Consider the following 20,119-nt stretch of genomic DNA (forward strand, 5'->3'; position numbering starts at 1 on the left):
GGTGCAAAGGACTGCTGGGGTGCTGGTACCAACATGCCTGACATGCCCGTGGCCTCTCTGGTTATTCAGAGCTCGGAGTCCAGCATCAAGAAGAAGCTGCTGAAGAGGAAAGGAAAGACGGACAGCCCATGGCTGAAACCCACCCGCAAGAGGAGACGGAGGAATAAAAAGAAACAAGCCAGTGTGCTAGGTAACTGATTGTGTTTTCTTCTTTAATTGCACAGAAGGTAGCCTTCCAGGGGGTAAGGACCCAAGGCCCAAAAGGCAGGGGCTGTAGGCAGAGCTCTTTGATCCTTTTGAGGGTAGGCTGCATGGTGAACTGGGGTCTGAGCTTGTATCTCACTACGCTCACGTGAGGCTCACGTCCACGCTTTTTACAGCAGTTTAGCTATGAGGCAACTTCATCATTGGCATGCTGGATAAATGTCTTTTTGTTCACGTGCTCCCCTTATTTCAGAACATCAAACAAAGACCGCGTGGTTCATGTAAACTGTGACCTTGGGGGGCTTGGTTAGATGCAGAAGGAAAGGGAAGAGCCGTCCCAGAGTGATGCTCTGTTGCTTTTTGTGGATGTTTGTCCAGCTGAATGCAGTGTGCAGGCTGTTGCTTATTCTGAAAGCACCACACCGTGTAATTTAGCAACCTTTGGCACATCTCATGGTGCGGACGTAGTGCAGGCGGCTGTTCTGGTTTGACCTGGCACTCAGAAGTTACCCAGCACTCCAGAGAAGTTTTCAATGCCCTTTGTCTTCTGAAAGCTGTGGGATGGGGAGAGTGGGGATGCAGGCTGGATCTGATTCTTCATCTTCAGGAAAAGTAACAAGACAGGTTTTAAAAAGAAAAAGTTCATTCTCCGAAGTGAAGTTGTGCCTTCAGCATCTTTATTAAGGCTTCACACATCCATAGCCATCAAAGAGTTTATTCCGTGTTTGTTAATTCTTTGCAAACAGGCCAGTTTTTATAGTTAAATTTGTTGGTGCCTCTTTTCTAAATGACCATGTTTCAGCCTCTGGGCTGTGCCTGGCGTTTGTCACTCATCTGACGTGCTCCTGTTCCTCCCGAGGCAAACCCCTTCTAAAAAGGAAGCGGGGCCATTGATCCCTTTCACAGCAAATAGCTAATTCTTTATTTCAGATGCAGACTGGTTTTCCGCCCCTTAAATAAAGGTGGCAGCCAGGCTTTCAGGCTAACACAAGTCTCTTGGCCAAGCCTGAGTGGGAGAAGCAAACCAGGAGAGAGAGCTGAAGCCAAGGGAATGCGAAGAGATGACAATTCCCACGAAGGCTGCGAGGGATCCCCCACGCGATCCCCTTCCAGCAGCCACTTTGTTCACTTAGAGCCAGGACTTGGCTTTGATGTTTTCCCCTCCCATGAAGCTGAATGTCACCTGCCTCGTCCTCCTCACCCCGCGTGTTGTTAGCCGGCTCGCTCTGCCTGGCCAGAGTGTACCTGGAGCCTTCGCAGCAGGTTGGAGACAGGAGAATGCGCTGAGTCCCTTCCTCGTGCCATTTAAGCTTCTGCTGCTGTTGCAGTACGGCAGCAGGCAGATGTGCCTTTCAGAGGCAGAACTTACTGGTCTCGTTTCTTCTTTTCTTTGTTACCTACCTAAGTGGAAAGTGGAAAATCTGCCTGATCAGACAGGGAAGGAGATAAGAGATGAGAGATCAATTGTGCCATATATGCCCAGATGTTACATTTTCATAATTCTCTGTGCATCTGTGCTCCCAGCCTCTCCGAGGAGCCTGCAGCCAGCCTGTGTGGTTAAATATGGCCTTCCCACACGCACGCATTTTTTTTTATTTATTTTTTTAGCTATGTAAATATACGTGTTTTAATCTAGGTGCTGAAGCCTATAAATCATCTTTGGGAGGCAGAGAGGGGTCAGGCCAGGACAACAGCATGGAGTACATGGAGGTGTCTCTGGATTCCTTGGATCTCCGGGTGAAGGGAATTCTCTCCTCGCAGGCGGAAGGTGAGTGCGGGCTCCGACGCCGGCCATGGCCCATGATGTTGGTCTTTGTTCGCTGGCTCAGCCCGAGCAGCCGGCGGAGCCCCGGATGCCCCCTGGTGGCTGCCAGCACCCCGAGCTGAACGGTGGCCTCGCCGGAGAGGCACCCGGCCGCTGGGCAAGGGCGTGAGGGTGTCCTGGCCCCGGGAGCCGGGCTGGGGTGGGAGTGATGGAGTTGAGTGGCTTGAGAGCCCTTCCGAGGAGGGAGGCGTCAGTCTGTCTGTCCCCCTCTCCCATCCTTGGGCAACGCGTATTTAGCCTCTTCCCAAGTCCCCTCGTTTGGTGCCCACAGTATCCCCTCGTTCAGCCCCAGGGCCATGGGGAGGGGACCAGCCTTGGTGGCTGGGGAGCAAATCAGGGGAACGGTGGCTGGGGGTGTCTGGATGCTCACCCCCAGGCCGAGCAGCCGCTGTTCCCAGTGCTGAACCTGGGCTCCAGCACGGCCTCGCTGGCCTCGAACTGTCTGCCTGTCCCCTGCTGCTCGTTTGCTTTCAAAGGTTGTCTGGCTCTTTTGATAGAGGTGTGTCAAAGAATGGGTGGGAGTGTTTACCACCAAGGGAGGGTCAGGATGGACAAGGGATGCTTTGACCGGAGCCTCTGGATGTCAAAAAGATTATGAAAGTGACAGCTTGGAAGGCGAGGAATGAGCTTTGTGATTTGTGGTCATAGAAAAAGCTCTTGAACGTTTAATATCTGTGCAGGATATTACATGAAAGCTACAAGGCCTTTCCTTCTGCTTACATGTCTTGAAATATCCCCTCTCAGGGCTTGGTTGTGCAACTTGTCAGCCAAAGGAAACTCCTTACAAGATGAAAGGAGTTTCTGCTCAGCTGATAGGGCCGTGGCCACAGGCAGGAACGGGGGGAGTGCTGCCTTTGCCAGGACAGCTACAGAGGAATCTCCCTCAGGAGTGGTGTTGGTTTCTGCAATTGTGCAGCAAAATAACTGTCCTTTGAAGAATAAAAAGCAGCACACTTCCTTCTGACTGGGACTCAAACCCATAGCAGGCTTGGGTAGAGGAACCTTGGGACACTTCAGGGTGAACCACAGGTAAATATTTGAGGGTTTAAAACCTTGCAAGAGATGTTACAGCTATGTAGGGTTCAAATAAGTGTGCAGGACAAGAAGTAACCCCCTGTGTCATTAGATCAGTGTTCTGCAGTCGCAGGGAACCAAGTAACTGAGCTGAATTCAGAGATTCAGAGATTCAGAGATTCACAAGAACATTCACACTGTGCCCCATGCCCAGCCCTGTGTCCCCTTCACAGCCTTTAGCCACCTCTATAAAGGCTTGGAAATGTTAAAAATCTGGAAGAAAGAGATGAGGAGAAAGGAAGAACATCTGAACATTTTGCTGTTGTCTTTTCTTGGGCTTGTTCTCTTTCCAAAAACAATAATTCTTGGTTGGCTGAGACCAAATAGTCCCAGGAATTGTTTTCCCGTCTGTGTAATAAGCTTCTGCAAATAGAAGTTCGTGCTTTCCTGATCTTCTCTATTTATCACTCCACTAACTATACAAATTTCCAACTTCAGGTGGTTTCCTACAAATTTTCTGGTGCCAGAGCACAGCGTTGTGGAGTAGGTGTGGAGGAGAGCCAGACTGATAAAAATCTGTACCTCGTCGTTGCTTTGCATGTTGGGGTTTTCTCAGAATAAGCTGTTCTTAACTTACTATTCTTAATTCAGCACTGTCATCTGTAGCGTGGCTGGACTTGGAAAAGTACGGTGTGCTTCTGCAAACTCCATCTGGTGTAAGAAGGGGTCTGTTCTGCAGGGTTTAGATGATTTCTGACTCAGGATGTGGAGTGGGAAGATGCCACAGGACATGGGCGGTGTTGATAGACGGCTGCATCCTTTCTCCTGGAAGGTGACTTCAGAGTTCATTCACTGCTCTTCTGTGCCCTAGGTCTTTCCAATGGCCCTGAAGCAATGGAAGTAGATGGTCTCCAGGAAGTCCCCCTCTGTAGCTGTCGAATGGAAACCCCCAAAAGCAGAGAGATCACCACACTAGCCAACAACCAGTGCATGGCCACGGAGAGCGTGGATAACGAGGTAGGAGCCTGTCTTTCAGCTTCTCGCAGACTTTTCTCCTGAGGACAGAGACAGAAAGAAAACAAAGACGTGCCAGGAGCATGCGTCAGGGTCATGCAGAGGCTCCGCAGCCTGCTAGGCTGGGAGCCTGCTGGGGTGCTGGAATGGCAGGGCAAACATCTCGCTCAAACACTGCATAGGTCGCACGTTTGGGTTAAAGCCACTCTAAAGGGAGCAGGTGCAGTCTGCAGGGCTAACTGGAGAGGCACTGGGTGGATCTGCTGCTTGTCCTGGCCTGTGTAGCTGGATCGAGTTGATGTAACAGACACACTTCAGGCCAAGTGGGCTAAAATACATCAGCATGCATCAAAGTGAGAGAATCCAATCAGGGGAAGCTTGGAGCTGGTTTCCCTTGACTACGAAGGAGCTGATGCAAACCTTTCCGTAGCCAGCTCTTGAGTTTCTGGAACTTGGCATGCTGTCCACCAGCTCAGTCTCCCTTGGCCCTCCTCTTTCCTCCTCCCCCCAAGAGGCTTCTGTTACAAAGCTTCCTATGTCCTGGCAGCCCTGCGCAGCCTCCAGGTCTGGCTGGCTGGAAACGGTTGCACTTGATGCCTCTCTGTCATCACAGCTGGGCTAGTTGGGCTCTGGTGATTCCACGAGGCTTGGAAGTAAGTGGTAGAAGTGACTCCCTCCCACAGTCTGAAAAGTAAGACTGCGGGACGGAAACAAACCCAGTAGGTGCTCATTTTTCTGGGAGGCACTTGGGTTTCTTGGAAGTTTCAGCTGAACTGCAGCCATGCTGCAGTGCTCTGATACTTACTGGTAGTAGGACAAGGAGTCAGAGCACTCCTGGTTCTTCTGGAGGATCCCAGGATGGAGGGAGGAAGGGATAATCAAATTTACAGCCCAGCTCTACTTCTGTTAGTATGTGCTGGTACCTATAGAGAAAGGAATTTCAATAGCATGACAAAATTGATTAATTAAGGAAAGAACGCCCTGGAGATTTATGGGAGAGAGGGGGGCTCCAGCGTTTCTAAATAAACACAAAGTATACAGAAGAGTTTCTATGGTTGTTTGACAGCTCTTTCCCCAGATAAATCAGAGAAAGGAATAGCAAAGGCCATGCTTTATGTCAGATTCTTTTTCATGATGGGATAAGTGACTCATAGATGTTGTAAGGATATTATGTGTATGAATAGTGGGTTCTTAAGACAGTCGTGTCCTTGGATAATGTTATAAATAGTTATGAGCACCGTGCCGCACTCTCTAATGGCTGGAAAATAGCAATTAATCATTTTGTACTTTTTAGACTTTTCTAACAAATAATATAGCGTGACACAATAACGCAGGGACTTCCTTGCAGAGACGGTGCAGCTTTTCCCATCTTAATCAAATTTCCTCCCCTCATAAGTAAAATCAATGGCACAGTCCTGTCCTGCAGCCCCTGGGGTCTGTGTGTTAGCAGTGGTCGCTAGCCAAGGTGTCACAACCACAGGTAGACATTGCAGCTGCAGTCTGGGTAAGCTGGATCAGATGCTAAGGGGGAAAAATGAGCTCAGGTTAAAAATCTGTTCTTTTTTTCTCTAGGGAAGTTGATTGTAGGAGGAGTGTAGTTTAAAAAAAAAAAAAAAGAGTCAGAGGAGAAGTTTAGTTTTGCTGAGAAAAAGCAGCAAATCAATCCTCAGGTAGACAGTCTGTTAGTGATGAGCACGCAGTGTTCCTTACTGACCCGTCTGGTCACGGTGGCAGCACACAGTAAACTGTGCCCAGATTTCGGTAGGGATGTTTCCTTGTAAGAGCCTTGCATGTTTATAGTTCTAGTTCAGAAATGTGCTCTGCCAAACATCTGGGGTAAGCAAGGTTATTATTAGAGGAAGTTAGAGAACCCAAACCCAGTCACATCATGCTGGCAGGTGGCAACTAGGATGTGAAAATGTCATAGACGTGTGCACGGGTAGCAGAAAGGAGGAAGCACCGGTCCTTCTGACACAGCAGAGTGAGTAACTCTGGTGGGAAAAGCCCCAGCTATGGAGCCCGCTGTCATTAACAGAACAAGGTGTGGTATAAGAGAAGGCAGCTTGTAAGCCCAGAGTTGTACGTTGGTAAAATATTTCAGAAAACACGCTCAAAATCTGACTTCAGCTGAGCTCTCGTGAAAGCCTGGCTCTTCATCCCTGTGGTCTGGGCAGGGGCCAGTGCTGGAACCAGTACAGACGATAACTTAGCTGGCAACGAAGAGCAATTATTTTTCCCTTTATCTTCCTGTGACTTATACTTTTGAACAGTAACAAGATTTAGTGCGTATGGTCTTATTCTCTTGGTCACCGACACCCGCTCTTCCTGGCAAAACAAGAGCGTGTGTTGTGTGAGTCAGGCCCCTGGGACTGCCCCTTCTGTGGCTGCTTGGCTGGTGCGTATTTCCAGTTACGATTTTTCTTGCAAGGAACAAACGACTCTGGTCCACATGCATGTTAGTTAGTAAATGATGCATTTCTTCCTGTGAGAGCAGCTTTCACAGCTTCCTGCTGCACTGCTAATGCTATCTGGCACACATCTGAATTACTGTGAAAAAGCCAGGGCTCATCAAGGCAGTGTGCAAAATCTTCCTCCGCACAAGCACAGAGAGTGTTTTGGTCTCCAGTAATTTCATTTCCTTTAATTTCTCCTGTTCCAGCTGGGCCGATGCACAAACAGTGTGGTTAAGTATGAACTGATGCGCCCGTCTAACAAAGTCCAGCTTTTGGTGCTGTGTGAGGACCATAGAGGGAGGATGGTGAAACACCAGTGTTGCCCTGGCTGTGGATACTTTTGCACTGCAGTAAGTCCGTGCTCTCAATCTAGGGAATGGGGTACGTGTCGCAGTAGCTGGAAGAGCTGAAGGTGGAGATGTACCTAAAGGGGTTTACTGACTTCCTGGCATAAGCTCCACCTCGTTCCACAGCACGTCAGATGGTGTTTTCAACAGCAACCTGTGTGAGGGTAGCTGCAATTGTCATTTTAACTTCCTGGAGACCCCAAGGGGTGTTACCAAAGGGGTGGAAGTCTCGCCTTAGGATTTTTTTTGGAAGAAGGGTTCTTTCTTCCTCAGTACGCTCAATCACATCAAAAATGGTATTGGCCTGGTTTGTAAATGAGTCTGCGTACAAAAGAATTGGTTCTGTCCCCCAGCCCGCTCATGAAGGCTTAGGTGGAGAACCTGAGTGATGGCACCTGAACAAGGCAGTGTTTGAGATCTCCAGCTGCTTCTTCCACCTCTGCCACTGAGGCTTTTAATAGCATTGGTCCAGTCCTTGAAGATGTCAGTGTCCTATTTCCCTGTTGGTAAAACACCAGTTGAGGGACTCCCGAGGTGATGGGGCAGCTTAATTGTCTGATGTTAGAATTCTTTAAGATAACTCAATGAAAGATGCTACAGTAGTCTCAACGTTATAGTAATTGTAATAAATGGAGCCATCCTGAGTTTTCATGCTGAGTCAAAGATCATTTAAAAGATAAAATTCTCAAAACCCTTAAAGACATTTTGCAAAGCTGACATAGAGTTAATTAGATTTCTTGGGAGGACCATGAATTCAGGAGAAGAGTGGGCTTTCGCTAACCTTTCCTTAAATGCTCTTGCATCTCTGAGTGACATGTCATAGTTCATAAAGGAGAACCTGGGAGTGTTTGTCTGGGTTATCAGTCACTAATAACACAGCACGGTAGGGCTTTAGGTAGCACTAATAGGATAGAGTGATGAATTCTGGGGTACCGTCAGTTCAGCTCGGAGGACTTTGCTGGAAAGAGAAAATAATTTTAGGAGAGGTTGCTCACATCTGTTGAATGAGCAGTCAGCCACGTTATTGGGGTTAAACAGCATAAAACCAGGGCTGGTCCAAGCAGAGAAGTCGCATGCTTTGGGTTTCATTGGGATTAACAGCTGATTTAATTATGTTAATGTAGTTCCTTGAAAGGTTTGCGTGCAGGTTTGTTAGGTAGTTTTAACGCTGGCTCAGCACACAGGTTTGAAGTTTTCTTTTCCAGTTTTGAGGGCATCCTTACAGTACACTGGCACTTCTAGAAACGTAAGCAAGAACTTCAAGTGTTAGAGGAAAGAGCTGGAAAATGGGACTTTCTGGTTCTGTTTGCCAAATGCAATTAAAAACTTGCTTTGCAGTTCCTAACCAAGTGAGTTTTTTCCTATTACCTTGGTTTTGTTCTCTTCTAAAGTGGCAGTGCTTGCTTACTGTACTGGAAGCGCAAGGGACAAGAGTGGTGATGAAATATTTAAGAGCTCTGCGGATGAAGCATGTAGAAGGGGTAAGGCATGTAGTGACCAAGGTGTGAATATCTCCTCTGTGGTTCTTTTAGGGCACTTTCATGGAGTGTCAGCCTGAGAGCAGCATCTCCCACCGTTTCCACAAGAACTGTGCCTCCCAGGTCAACGACACGAGCTACTGCCCACACTGCGGGGAAGAGGCCTCCAAGGCAAAGGAGGTGACAATAGCAAAAGCAGACACGACCTCAACAGTGTCGCTGACCTACGAGCAGCAAAAACCAGCAGCTGTGGAGGGAAGGGCTGATACCACGACAGGGAGGTGAGCTTGGGAGCACGTGGCAACCTCAACCCTTGTGCCAGACCATGCTTTGCATTTGAATGCTTGTGCTCCTCCTGGCAGAGCAAAGCATTTTCTGGTCCTGCTCTGATAAGCCAAGCTCCAATACAGGAATTTGAAAGCATATTCTGTGCTCTTTGCTGTGCCAGAGAGGAGCCCAGCAACCACAGGGTGAGCTGGGGCAGAGGCTGTGAAGATAGGTTTAGGAGTTAATACGATTCCTTCCTCTTATTGTTAGCAAAGAAATAATAGTGAAATGAGTTGCTGTTGCCAGGTTTGGTTTTTGAATGAGAGGGAAATTCAAATCGTGTATCTAGCCTCAGCTGCCGACTTACAGCAATGGGCACAGGTAAAAGAACCAAAATCAGACCAGAACCAAATACAGATGGAACCATCCTTGTGATGAGCAGTGCTCTGAGTTCCCACGTGTTCTGATCTTGTTCTGATGGCTTTCGTGGCTTGCAGGAGCAGGGCAGTGCACTCAGCCCCGTGTTCTTCTGTTTGTTATTGCACAGAGTACATCAAAACGTAATCATAGGGCAATGAAACTACTTTTCAGGGCAAGTTCTTACCAAAAAGGCTGTAAAATATATTGGTTTGTGTTTCAATTTTGCTTACTCTATCTGTCGATTTAAAATCCATTCCCTTTCCTTCTTTGGCGTAAGATACACGTAATGCTGTATATTTTTAATGGTTGTGCTTTGGCTGTCTCTTGTTTTTCTCTTCAGTGGCACTGGAACGCGATTGTCAGAGGAAGACAAGCCAGAAAGTTCGGCTGCTGAGGGGTTTGACTTAGCTGGGTCTTCAGTTTTTCCAAAGCCTACTACTAGCCTGACCCAGGGACCAGTTAAAGAAACTCTGGAAAGTGCCCTGATTGCCCTGGACTCAGAAAAGTAAGAAAAAGGGCTCTGCATCTTCCAGTTCCCAGCAGAGTTGCTTAATGTAGAGAATACTGAGATTTAGCTTCTCTGGATTTTGATGCCACTGATACCTTGCACATTTTTATTCACTCCAGTCACTTGTTAGTCCCAACAGATCACTGATTCAAGAGAGCAGCTGTAGCTCTGAATGTTGTAGTAATTCGTCTGGAGGATTTAGTTTTTCATTGGCCCTCTAACTTCAGCTGTCACTAGTAGGAGTTCCCATTTACAGTATTAAGATCCTGGATTTTTGATTAGCATCATGAAAATAGGTACGGCCATTGTTACAACAAGGCTGGCTGTGGTTGGAGCTGGAAGTTTGAATATCTCCTGGAGTGTTGATATTTGTTATTCCTGGCACTCGAGCTGTACTCTAAGGACAGACTTTGTCACGCCCGTGGTGTGGGTTGGGGTAAAATGCTGGGGATGTTCTTCAGTGAGTATTAATTCTGCCTCTTTCCCCACTCCTGCAGACCCAAGAAGTTACGGTTCCATCCAAAGCAGTTATACTTCTCTGCAAGGCAAGGAGAGCTGCAAAAAGTCCTGCTTATGTTGGGTAGGTGGCTCTTTCCCAGGATATTGCGTGTCTGGCAGTACTCCCAGCTCCTGCCAGGCAGTTGCCAGAGTCCAGTTCCCAGCATGGCAGCACGTCATATTCCCCACTGCCCCTTGTGAGTGGTGTTGGAGGAGAAAGCCACTTTTGCAAGTAATGTGTCATCAGAAATGGCTGTGAAAATGTGGACTTGCTCCCAGCTTGCTTCTGCATTTGGACATGGTTTTATCCCGAGAAGTTGTTTCTGCCCCCATATGACCTATGTATGATTTTTCCAGTCCAACAAACCTTTGCCTCCCCATGCAGTGGGCTAACTGGGTATTTGCATCCAGGGGACAGGTAAAAAGATGGGAGTGTGTTTAAGACCAATCTGCAAGAGAGCAGAAAGGAAGAGACCTTCAACACATGGGGCTTTGCTCTGGGGGTACATAACTGTCTGTCACCAGCTGACTTAGGTCTGGCTGAGGTTGTTTTTACCAACAAATATTCCAGAGGAATCACCCCCTGTGAAGGACACAGTGTTTCACTTAGGATCATTTCCTTTCCACTCCAGTACTTTGCAGTACATTTTTGGATGCTCTCTGTTCTTTTGCGTTATCAGACTCTTCTTTTTTCTCCTAGCAAGTGTTAGCTTCATTGTTCGTGTCTTCAATAGCACCAAAATGTTATTCATTGATATTTAACTATGGCCTCATCATATGCAACATGTTATCATGCCCAGACATCTTTGTCTGGCTGTCATCATCATCTGTCAGTCTTCGCACAGCTGTGAGAATCTCTGGCCAGACCCTGAGCTCGTGTTAGTTGGAGGAGCTCCATCCACTTTGCAGCCTGTGCTTACAGGGACGCAAAGAGGATCACTAATAGCAAGTGCAGTTAGTAGTGGTCCTGAGACAAAAAAGCTGGGTAGTACTGACTCTGTTGTTTACAACAGCAGCATTTTTTTTCCTTTTTATCCTTGTGTGGTTCCGATGGTATTTGTTGCAGTGAGAGATGGGGAACTGTGAATCTGAGGGAGATGGCCTGGGTAGAAATTGGAGTGCCTTAAGCGTATTATATTCCATGGTGTTTCTGAAGCGCCTGGTTTGAGGGCTGCTGCATATCGAATGTCCATGGGACTGCCCTGAGAGCTTTTTGGCTTGCGTGTGTAGTGAGACATGAGAAGGGCTGAGGATGGGCTGGGGACACTCTTATTACGCTTTTCTCTAATCTCTGAATTGTGGTTGAAAGCATCTCTGCTCTGTTTTTCAGTGGATGGAATTGACCCTAATTTTAAAATGGAGCATCAGAGTAAGAGAACCCCTCTCCATGCTGCCGCTGAGTCTGGCCACGTGGACATCTGCCATATGCTGATTCAGGTCTGTCTCCACTTAGGTTTTTCTGTACAAGCAATTTTCTGTGGTTTTTGGTCTCTTGCCCCACACAGCTAAAGCACGCTTGAAAATCAGCACTGAAAAACCTGATTTTCAGGGTTTGCTGCAGGAAGAGTGGCAGAGAGTAGTGTGAACACTCAGATGACACCACTAAAGCTGATTTTCTAGGCCGTTCTCCAGAGAAGCTTCGCTGTCTGGGCAGTGAGCACGTGAAGCTTTGTTGTAGGGCACTGTGGAGCAGGTGGGAGCCCATGTGCCTGAGCACACCCAGTGGTGTAGTGCGCGGCCAGATGTGCCAGCACAGGCTGACCACTGGCAGTCTGCAGGAGAGCTGTGAGCTGCTGCCAAGTTCCTCTCTGTAACGATGGGTAGGCTGTAGAGCTGAGAGCTAGCAGACCCTGCCTTGCCTTCTGTCAAAAACTGAGAAACTGCAGCAGGGTTTTCCTTTACAGTGCAAATGCCAAGTATGTGAAAAGAAGAGGAGGAAAGATGCAAGTTTCACCTGTTGTCTGAGATTTAGGCTGTGATGAATTTGAGTGAGGGAAGATGGTGAAAGACATAACAGTTCAGTGAGAGTAACCCTGTAATATGATGTGAAGAAAACAGAAGCCTTTCAAGAGCTATAGCTTTCATTTTTAGTATTGGCATACATCGTCCTGAGTGACTGGTTGTGTTTTGGTTACCGCTTGTGACTAGTAAACCTTAAAAGGCTTTTGAGAAACTGTCAATGCCACGTCTTTGAAAACGAGCCCACTGAGATGTTGCGTCTCAGCATGCACAGTGCTGTTTGAAGGTGCAGCTTCACTTGAGTTACTGCAAGTGAAGACAACAGAATGACTCATAGGAGTAAACGGAGCAAATTTTTCAAGATACTACAAACAATTCGAATCAAGTATCAGAAGGGCTGGTTTGTTTCTAGGGTCGTTTACATTTTTGTCTGTTCCCTGATGTCTGGCTGTTGCAGTAGTGCAGTGTTTGGCTGGGACTGTCCCCAGCATGTTCAACTTGAAATACCTCTTCTCTGGTCTGAGTTCCTCTCACTATTTAAAAGTAGGCAAAACAAATACATTCAGTGGGAAGCACCCGAAAGCAATGGGGCCATCTTGTGCCAGGTGAAGCTGAGTCAGCATGCTGCTGCTGTAAACAGCTCTTTGCTTCGTGCATATATGCATGCATGATCTGCCAAGAGTTGTGCTGTTTCCTAAATTTTCTTTTGGTTTTAAGTATTGGGTGGATTACTGAGCTAAACCAAAGAGTTAAAATAGGCAAGATGCATGAGATGGTAGAGTTCTGGAAAAGAAGATGATTTTGGTCCAAGGCACTGTGAGTTGGACTTAATGAATTCTTAGAGACATCTGTAGAAACATTAGCATCGACTTCAACAGAAACAGCCAGTCTCCAAAATTTTTGACATCTCCCACCTCTGTTGCAATCAGCAAGTTGTTCCCACTGCTTAGGGTGTTGGCAAGTGCTGTCTGCCTGTTCATCGTGTCTGGAGAAATGATAGAGCAGGGAAAACAAAGCTTCTGGAAAAAGAAGAGTGCTGATTTCTTCAGAATTGCTACCCAGGCTATCCAAGAAGCATCAGGACAAAAAGCATTAGTGACAAGAGTTGTTTAACAGCAGCTGTTCGCTTCCTTATGCCCTGATTGGTGGCAGGAAAGAGGGCAAGCAGTGTGTGCTGCTTTCTGAAACAGGTGAAGTTTGACTGCTTTCTTTTTTTTTTTTTTTTTTTTTTTCTCTCAAGCTTAATATGGCCAAATTTCAGGAACAACTTGCTACTAAATCTCTACTCCCACATCCTTCCTCTGATAACCAGTAATGATTACAGTTGTCCTTGTATTTGCCTTGGCCTCTTAACAGGCTGGTGCGAATATAGACACCTGCTCTGAAGACCAGAGAACCCCACTGATGGAAGCAGCAGAAAACAACCACCTGGAAACTGTGAAATACCTTATCAAGGCTGGAGCACTAGTAGATCCTAAGGTAGCAATTTATTCCTTATCCTTTTCTCCCAAAGAAGCCTCTGTCCATTATTTCTTTCATGATGGGTTTTAAGACTTGGTTGGAAGTGCCCAGGAAGAGGGGAGATGGACTTCTTTGTTTGGGGCTCAAAGGCTTGGGAAGGCTGTGGCTGCTGGTGGTGTTATTTTAATGATGCAGTGTCATGGCTCTGTGCACGTGGGGAAATGCTGTTGTAACTGCATCAGTTCACGTCACCAAAGGTGGGGATATTTGGTTAGATACGAGACCACTGAGTATTACTGTCAGAAGCCCACTGCAGTGCATTTGGAGTTTGATTTCAGAGTTTCCTTCTCTACAGGCAATTAATAATGAGATTTTGGGGGTGACATTTTAAAATCGGTTGGTAATTAGGTGCTTGCAAAGCCAGCAAAAATGACAGAGGAAGCTTTGATTTCCAAAGGCCTGATGTGTGCTTTCTTGCAGTCACGCTGCACTGGCAAAATTGGACCCCGTCTTTAAACTCTCTACCCCTTAATTTCAACAAATACAATAAAATGCAGCTGTCTGTTCGTCTTTAGCATGCTCTGGTTGCTTTGCAATCTTGGAAAGTACACAGATCGTTTATCAAACCCTTAAATTAGATTCTGCTTGGAGCACAGGAACCCTCCCCATGTGAACTTCTTTTTGTTACAACCTGCAGCCGTTGGCTCGCTCCTGTCCTGCTGCTGGGGAGTATGGCAGGGCTGGGGTGAAGGAGCTAGCTAGGCTGGGAGGATTGCACAAGATAAGAACTGGTGTCCATCCCGAACCTTAGATGGCTTCTTGGGAGGCTGGTTCTGAGCTGGGAATGGGGAAAGGGCAGGGGAGGCTCATGTGGGTTCGTGGTGGCCGCTGTCCCGAGCACCTTGCAGCAGTCTAAATGCTTCTCACCTGATTTATTCATGTCAGAGAGGAAAGAGGTTTCCTGCTCCTAAAGTTAAAGGGAAGGAAAAAATCCTGAGCTTGCATAAGCAAATTAGAAGCCTGAGATCATGTCTGAAGTCTAGACTAGTTTATTATGTTAATTAGTTTCTTGCACTAAATTAGTCATCTTCTGAAAGTGGCAACATTGCAGTTGGAAATTGGCTCCAGCCATTTCCCTGCAAAATCAAGAAGTTACTGGTGAGGGGGGCCCAGCCTGCCTGGCCTGCAGGGCGAGGGGTGGGGGCTTTTCAGACCCCAGGCTGACGCTGCTGATCCTGGTAACAGAAGGCACCAGCCCCACTCAAAAACTGCCGAAAATCTATATTAGAACATGCTGGCTCTCTGTAGAGAGCTTCTGCATGGAGAAGCTGCACTTGGCTCATAGTGATTTAAGGGGAAGGCTGTGGCATTACTCAGATGTGTCAGGCTTTTTAGGGAGAGTGGAAACCCCTACTTTGCCCCAGGGAGCCCCCTCGGTACAGTCCCTGACCCGAGGCTTCCCATTCTTGCTCCCCATCCCTGTGCTGCGATCTCTGTTCAGGGCAAATCCTCCCTCAGAAAACTGTAGTAGGAAGGAATCATTCTGTTTGTCAGGTTTTCATTTCCTCCTCTTTATTTCCTGCTCTCCAGTCCTTGCAGTGTGCTAAGCTCTTGGGATGTAAGCGTCTGATAAAAATCAGACTCCAGACGAGATTTTCGGTGTTGGTGTGGGAGTGTCTCCATCATGACTCACAGCCCCAGCCTGCACATCTACACCAGACCCTGTGTTCTCAGCTCCCAGAAGCATTTCTCCTTTCAACCATTGCTGTTGTTTTTTATCCCCTGTCTCTCGGCACATGGCTGCAGGCACTGTGGGTCTTGGTCACTGTGGAGGCTCTCAGCCTCTTTTGCCCTGCTACCAGGTTTTGGGTTAAGCCCTGTGCTAATAAAAACAGCAATAAATAAATAAATGTATAAACAGAATATTTTGAGTTGAAACAAGACTACTTTTCAGGGGGTGTTCCCTGAGTGCTTGTTCTGTGCTTGTGTCCAGGATGCGGAGGGCTCCACATGTCTGCACTTGGCTGCCAAGAAGGGGCACTACGATGTTGTCCAGTACCTCCTGTCCAACGGGAAGATGGATGTCAACTGCCAGGTGAGGCCTTTCTGCAAGGTGCAGAAGCTGCTCTTCTCCGGGCAGGGCCTTGAGCCTTGCCAGCGTGCTGCCTGGTTGCTGGAAGGCAGCCCTGCTGCTGGGGAGGATGTGAGAAAGGTGAGGTGTGGCAGTGCCGTGGGCGTCTCCTTCTGCCCTGGTGCAGAAACCTTCGCCCCGCTGACCTCATGGAAACTTTTCCTCTGTGTATCTCCACTTGTAATTTCTCCTTGACCCTGAATTTGCCGGAGGAGCCTGTTCCCCAAGGGTGCAACTGTGCTCCTCTAGGAGAGGGGTGGGATGGTGGTCTTGCTGTGGGACAGGTCTAGCCTAGCACTCACCGTTGCAGAGCATCTTTGAGAAGCTTCTGTGAGCTTTTGCAAGAGCTTTCACAGAAGCTTGGCGTTCATTGTGCCTTTTGGACAGTCATCTGGGTTTGAACCCCCTGAGATCCATCGGCATCGTGCTGAGCTGCAAATAAACTTGAGTTTGCTGAGGCAGAGTGGTTCGAATCCTGCCGGGCTCTGCAGGACCCTGAGGGACGTTTCCCTGCAGCAGCACGGACTGAAGGAGTGCAGTGAGGCTGACGTGGGGAGGGAAGGGGTCTGTGGCTCCCAGGCAGTGCACCCTGCTGTGGCTGCCAGGGTGCATGTGAACGTCAGCAGGAGACAGTCCTGTCCCTTCTGCGTGTCTCACCCTTTCCATCCCCTCCCCAGGACGACGGAGGCTGGACGCCGATGATCTGGGCCACTGAGTACAAGCACATCGAGCTGGTGAAGCTGCTGCTGGCGAAGGGGTCGGACATCAACATTCGAGACAATGTAAGGTTCTTTCTGGAAAATCTGTTTTAGAAATAACGCACAATCTCTGCTTAAAAACCAAATGAGCCCAAGAACACAGATTTTAGGCTCAGTGCAGGAAGGCACAGTGATCCCTTGACACAAGTGGAGGCAAGTGCGTGGTGGGAGAGCAATCCTTCATACTGTAGAAGAAGCTTTACAAGCAGGCAAGCAGTCCTTTTCCTCCGGCTCCTCTGATGTAAGCTGTAAGGATGCTGTACGTGGTGCTGCAGGGCGTAGTTAGCTCTGTGCATCACCACCTCTGGTCTGCCTGGGTCTGTCCTGCTGACACCTGGATGCTGTGCCGGGACGATCGCCCTCAGGACCAGACTTGACTGCTCCTTGTTTATGGGCCAGTGTGTGCTGGGGACATCTTGCTTGCTTTTTGTGGGGCATGAGCTCATGCTTGTGCTCTGCAGATGGATTGGGCAGATGCTGCAGCCACTCTGCCAGCAAATATTGCACGTCTGGCTTTTCCTAGGCACAACAAACCCCTAGCCACCAACGTGGACGGAGTGTGCCAGCGTGCCAGAGCTTGCTCTTGGCCTGCTTCACCTCTGTAAAACCTGCCTGAGTGGGAAGGGCTCTGTTGCTCAGGGGGTCTGCCTCAGCTGGGCACTCTGGGGGCCCTGTGTGTCTGTCAGCTGTTTCCACGGGGATTTTCAACGAAAAAGAGAAAAGGAGAGGGAGATGACTGAAGGGGGAAAAGGAGACTACATCCACGCTTCTGCTCGGAGCTTATTTATCAGCACAACTCCTTTTTTTCTTATTAGTGTATTTCTTACTTCTTCCTGCCTCTCTTTAAGGGTATTGAAACCCCAGAAGTGCCTGCAAGGCAAGCTTGGGTGTGAACCAGGGTGTGATGAGCTCCTCCAGGCTTGGGCCTGTAGGAGACATGAGGTAGTTTAATAACTGAGGGGCAACTGGCTGCACTGCTTCCTGCACAGTGCTTACAACAAAGTGCTTACCTGCCGTCAGCTCACTCCCTAGCATGCCTCATGGCGATACGTTGTCTTATCCAAGGCTGCTAGTGCTCTTCTGATTCCAATGGATATAAGCACTGTTTTGTATTTGTCTTCCCAAATACGTCTTCTAGTGCCTGTTGGGTGCTGGCAGGGGTAGATGCAGGCACGATTGTCTCATAGAGCTCAGAATGGCCCCAGCTGTTGTCAGGGTGTCACCTTCCCCAGTCTGAAAGTCCCTTCTCAGCAGGAGCCTCCATTTCCTTGGTGACAGAAATCATTCCCAGGCAGGTCCAGACCTCATGCTTTTCCTAAGAGCAAGAATCAAGGTGGGAGCGGGGGCTTTTTGGGTTGTTGCATGGCTTCAGAGCCCTAGCATGGACTCTGAATAAAGCTGTCTCTTGTCTGAGCTGTCACAGAAGCCTTTGGCTGCCAGTTACAAGATCACACATTAAATGATGAAAATCAAATCGCCCCAGTCAACAATTTACTTAAAAGAAAAATATCCCCTTAGCAGATGGATGTATGGCATATCCCTTACATACCCCCAGCGCAGAGTCTCCTGATTGCAGCCATTAAGAAGCGCTGTCGCTTGTGCTGGGAAACATCATCCTTGGCGAGAAATGCTTTTGATTGTAATTACGCTGCTGTTAGGCAGTAGCCGGTGCAAAGCAGCAGATCAAGGTGTCTGTGATGTGTCTGAGCGGCAGCATGCGGTGTGCAAGCGACAGGATTAATTTTTTCCTAGATTGGTGTGTTGTGCTGAGGAGTTCTTCTGTGTTACCCATGGTGGGAGGCAGAAGCCATGCAGAAAGGTCTCCCCGCTCCCTGGTTTATGTTAATAGCCTCCTCGTGTTAGAGAACGTCTAAGTTAAGTTGCAGTGACTAAAAGATGTGCTTTACTTTTACTTGAAAAGAAAGTTAGGTGATCATTACTATCATTGCACTGTTGTATTCGGCATCTTTAGAGCCTGTCAGGGGGAAGGACTCTAAAGTGTGCTGCAAATTGCACTGTAACAGCAAACAGTACCATCGCTTAAAATACCTCCATCAAAAAGATGAGTGTTCAGCTATTTCTAGTGCAGCTAGTGAGAGATGAGTACATACAGTATTTAAGAGATGCCTGAAGTCGGATTGATTGCTTTCCGTGTGCCTCCTGGTTCTCTTTCTAGCACCTTCATATACCCTACAGCTTGTGCTCTGCTCCGGCTCGGCAGACACTTCTTCTCTTTCATTTTATAACCCTGGGAGACATGCAAGTTTTGCTGCGTGTCTGGGCTGGGGAAGCTCAGCTTCTAGCCTTTTCCAGTGTGCTTGTTCATGTCTGTCACCTCTCTCGTGGATTGATCCAGATTGTTTTGTGGCTTAGAGACAGACGATTTGTCTGCGTGCGCAGGGAAGGCGATGGGCCGCTTTGCGTGCAGCCTCCCCGTCTTCGGCGTGTGGAGGCGGCTGGAGTGAGAACTCCCTGCTCGTCTCCACAGAGATTCCCCTGCCTGCCTCGGGACTCCCAGCCAGAATGAGCAGTGCAGGGGAGGAGAAGGGAACTACGTGTCGAATACCCCAGGTGCAGAGCTGGGGATGCTGAAGTCCCAAAGCAGTAGGATCGCAATGCACTGAACAGCCTCTCTGCTCTGTTTTCTTCCCCTCCAGGAGGAAAATATTTGTTTGCACTGGGCTGCTTTCTCGGGCTGCGTTGACATTGCGGAGATACTGCTGGCTGCTAAGTGTGATCTACACGCGGTGAATATTCACGGAGACTCCCCCCTGCACATTGCAGCCAGAGAGAACCGCTACGAGTGTGTGGTGTAAGTACAGCTCCAGCCCTGCCACTTCTCCCCCTTCCCTGGATGCTCCTTTCTGTCTGGAAGTTTGGGACAGCCTCTGGCTTTTACACACAGACCAAATTTGGGATGGAGGGCTTGTTTCTCTGGTGCCCTGCTCCTAGGCATGGTGGGTCTAAAATACTAGCTGTTGTAAAAAAGGTCACAAAACATGGGGTAGTCCTGGAGTCTTGGGCAGAAGGCTTGAAGGGCTTTGCTCAGCGTGGGCTTCTCAGCACAAAGGGGTTGGGCATCCTCAATCAAAGCTTTTTTTGTGTCATAACAGAGTAACGGGGCTTTTGTTTCATTTAGGCGCTGCTAGGAATAAATTCAGTGTGTGTCCTCACCAAAAGCTGGTGAATGTAAACAGGGGCCAAGTCCAATACCAGTTTCCCATGGGACTCTTCCATTTCCATTTCCATCCTACTCTTCCCTCCCCTTGTCTTTCCCTGCCAGAGAGAGTTTCCAGCCTGCCTGAAGTCAGGCTGGCTACCAGCAAGGCACTTGTCATGCCTGGAGCAAGGCAAGATTTGCCCAGAGCTCCAGTCTGTGGCTTCTGCCAGCGCCTTCGTGTAGAAGGATTCACTGAACCATGCTTAATAAAGAAAACTCAGGTGATTATTCACTGCTACAGATTCTATCTTGTCCCTCAAGGGCTGGCTGGAGACGTGATTCAGTTCCTTTTCCCTTTGCGCAGTTTCTCTGGGGGATGCTTATCCTTTCTTGCTGTTTTGCAGTCTATTTCTTTCCCGTGGCTCGGATGTCACTTTAAAGAACAAGGAGGGTGAGACTCCACTCCAGTGCTCCAGCCTTAACTCTCAGGTCTGGGTGGCTCTACAGATGAACAAGACTCTTAGAGAATCGTCGACTGACAAGCCTGTCCAGATAGAGAAGGTAGTGAGCAGGTGAGAATCTGGCTGGCTTTGCTTGGTGGTTGTGAAATATGGCCCTGGCG

At 48.3% G+C, this 20,119-nt stretch overlaps 1 protein-coding gene across 6 annotated transcripts in view; it reads left to right on the top strand.

Annotated features, from left to right (window-relative positions):
- The window catches only part of EHMT1 (euchromatic histone lysine methyltransferase 1), a 114,128-nt gene that overhangs the window by 78,592 nt on the left and 15,417 nt on the right, over nt 1-20,119 (top strand). For 4 of the 6 annotated variants that reach the window (XM_084299053.1, XM_084299051.1, XM_084299056.1 and 1 more), the window contains 13 exons: nt 70-190; nt 1,841-1,972; nt 3,915-4,060; nt 6,717-6,860; nt 8,390-8,616; nt 9,363-9,527; nt 10,028-10,110; nt 11,359-11,465; nt 13,344-13,466; nt 15,442-15,543; nt 16,257-16,361; nt 18,995-19,149; nt 19,902-20,069. In XM_084299053.1, coding sequence (XP_084155179.1) covers nt 70-190; nt 1,841-1,972; nt 3,915-4,060; nt 6,717-6,860; nt 8,390-8,616; nt 9,363-9,527; nt 10,028-10,110; nt 11,359-11,465; nt 13,344-13,466; nt 15,442-15,543; nt 16,257-16,361; nt 18,995-19,149; nt 19,902-20,069 — 1,778 coding nt within the window. The remainder of the gene's footprint in view (nt 1-69; nt 191-1,840; nt 1,973-3,914; nt 4,061-6,716; nt 6,861-8,389; nt 8,617-9,362; nt 9,528-10,027; nt 10,111-11,358; nt 11,466-13,343; nt 13,467-15,441; nt 15,544-16,256; nt 16,362-18,994; nt 19,150-19,901; nt 20,070-20,119) is intronic. The other 2 variants (XM_084299054.1, XM_084299055.1) reach the window with 1 other exon arrangement.

This window comes from Netta rufina, assembly GCF_964035555.1.
Source record: "Netta rufina genome assembly, chromosome: 20".
Lineage (NCBI taxonomy): Eukaryota > Metazoa > Chordata > Aves > Anseriformes > Anatidae > Netta > Netta rufina.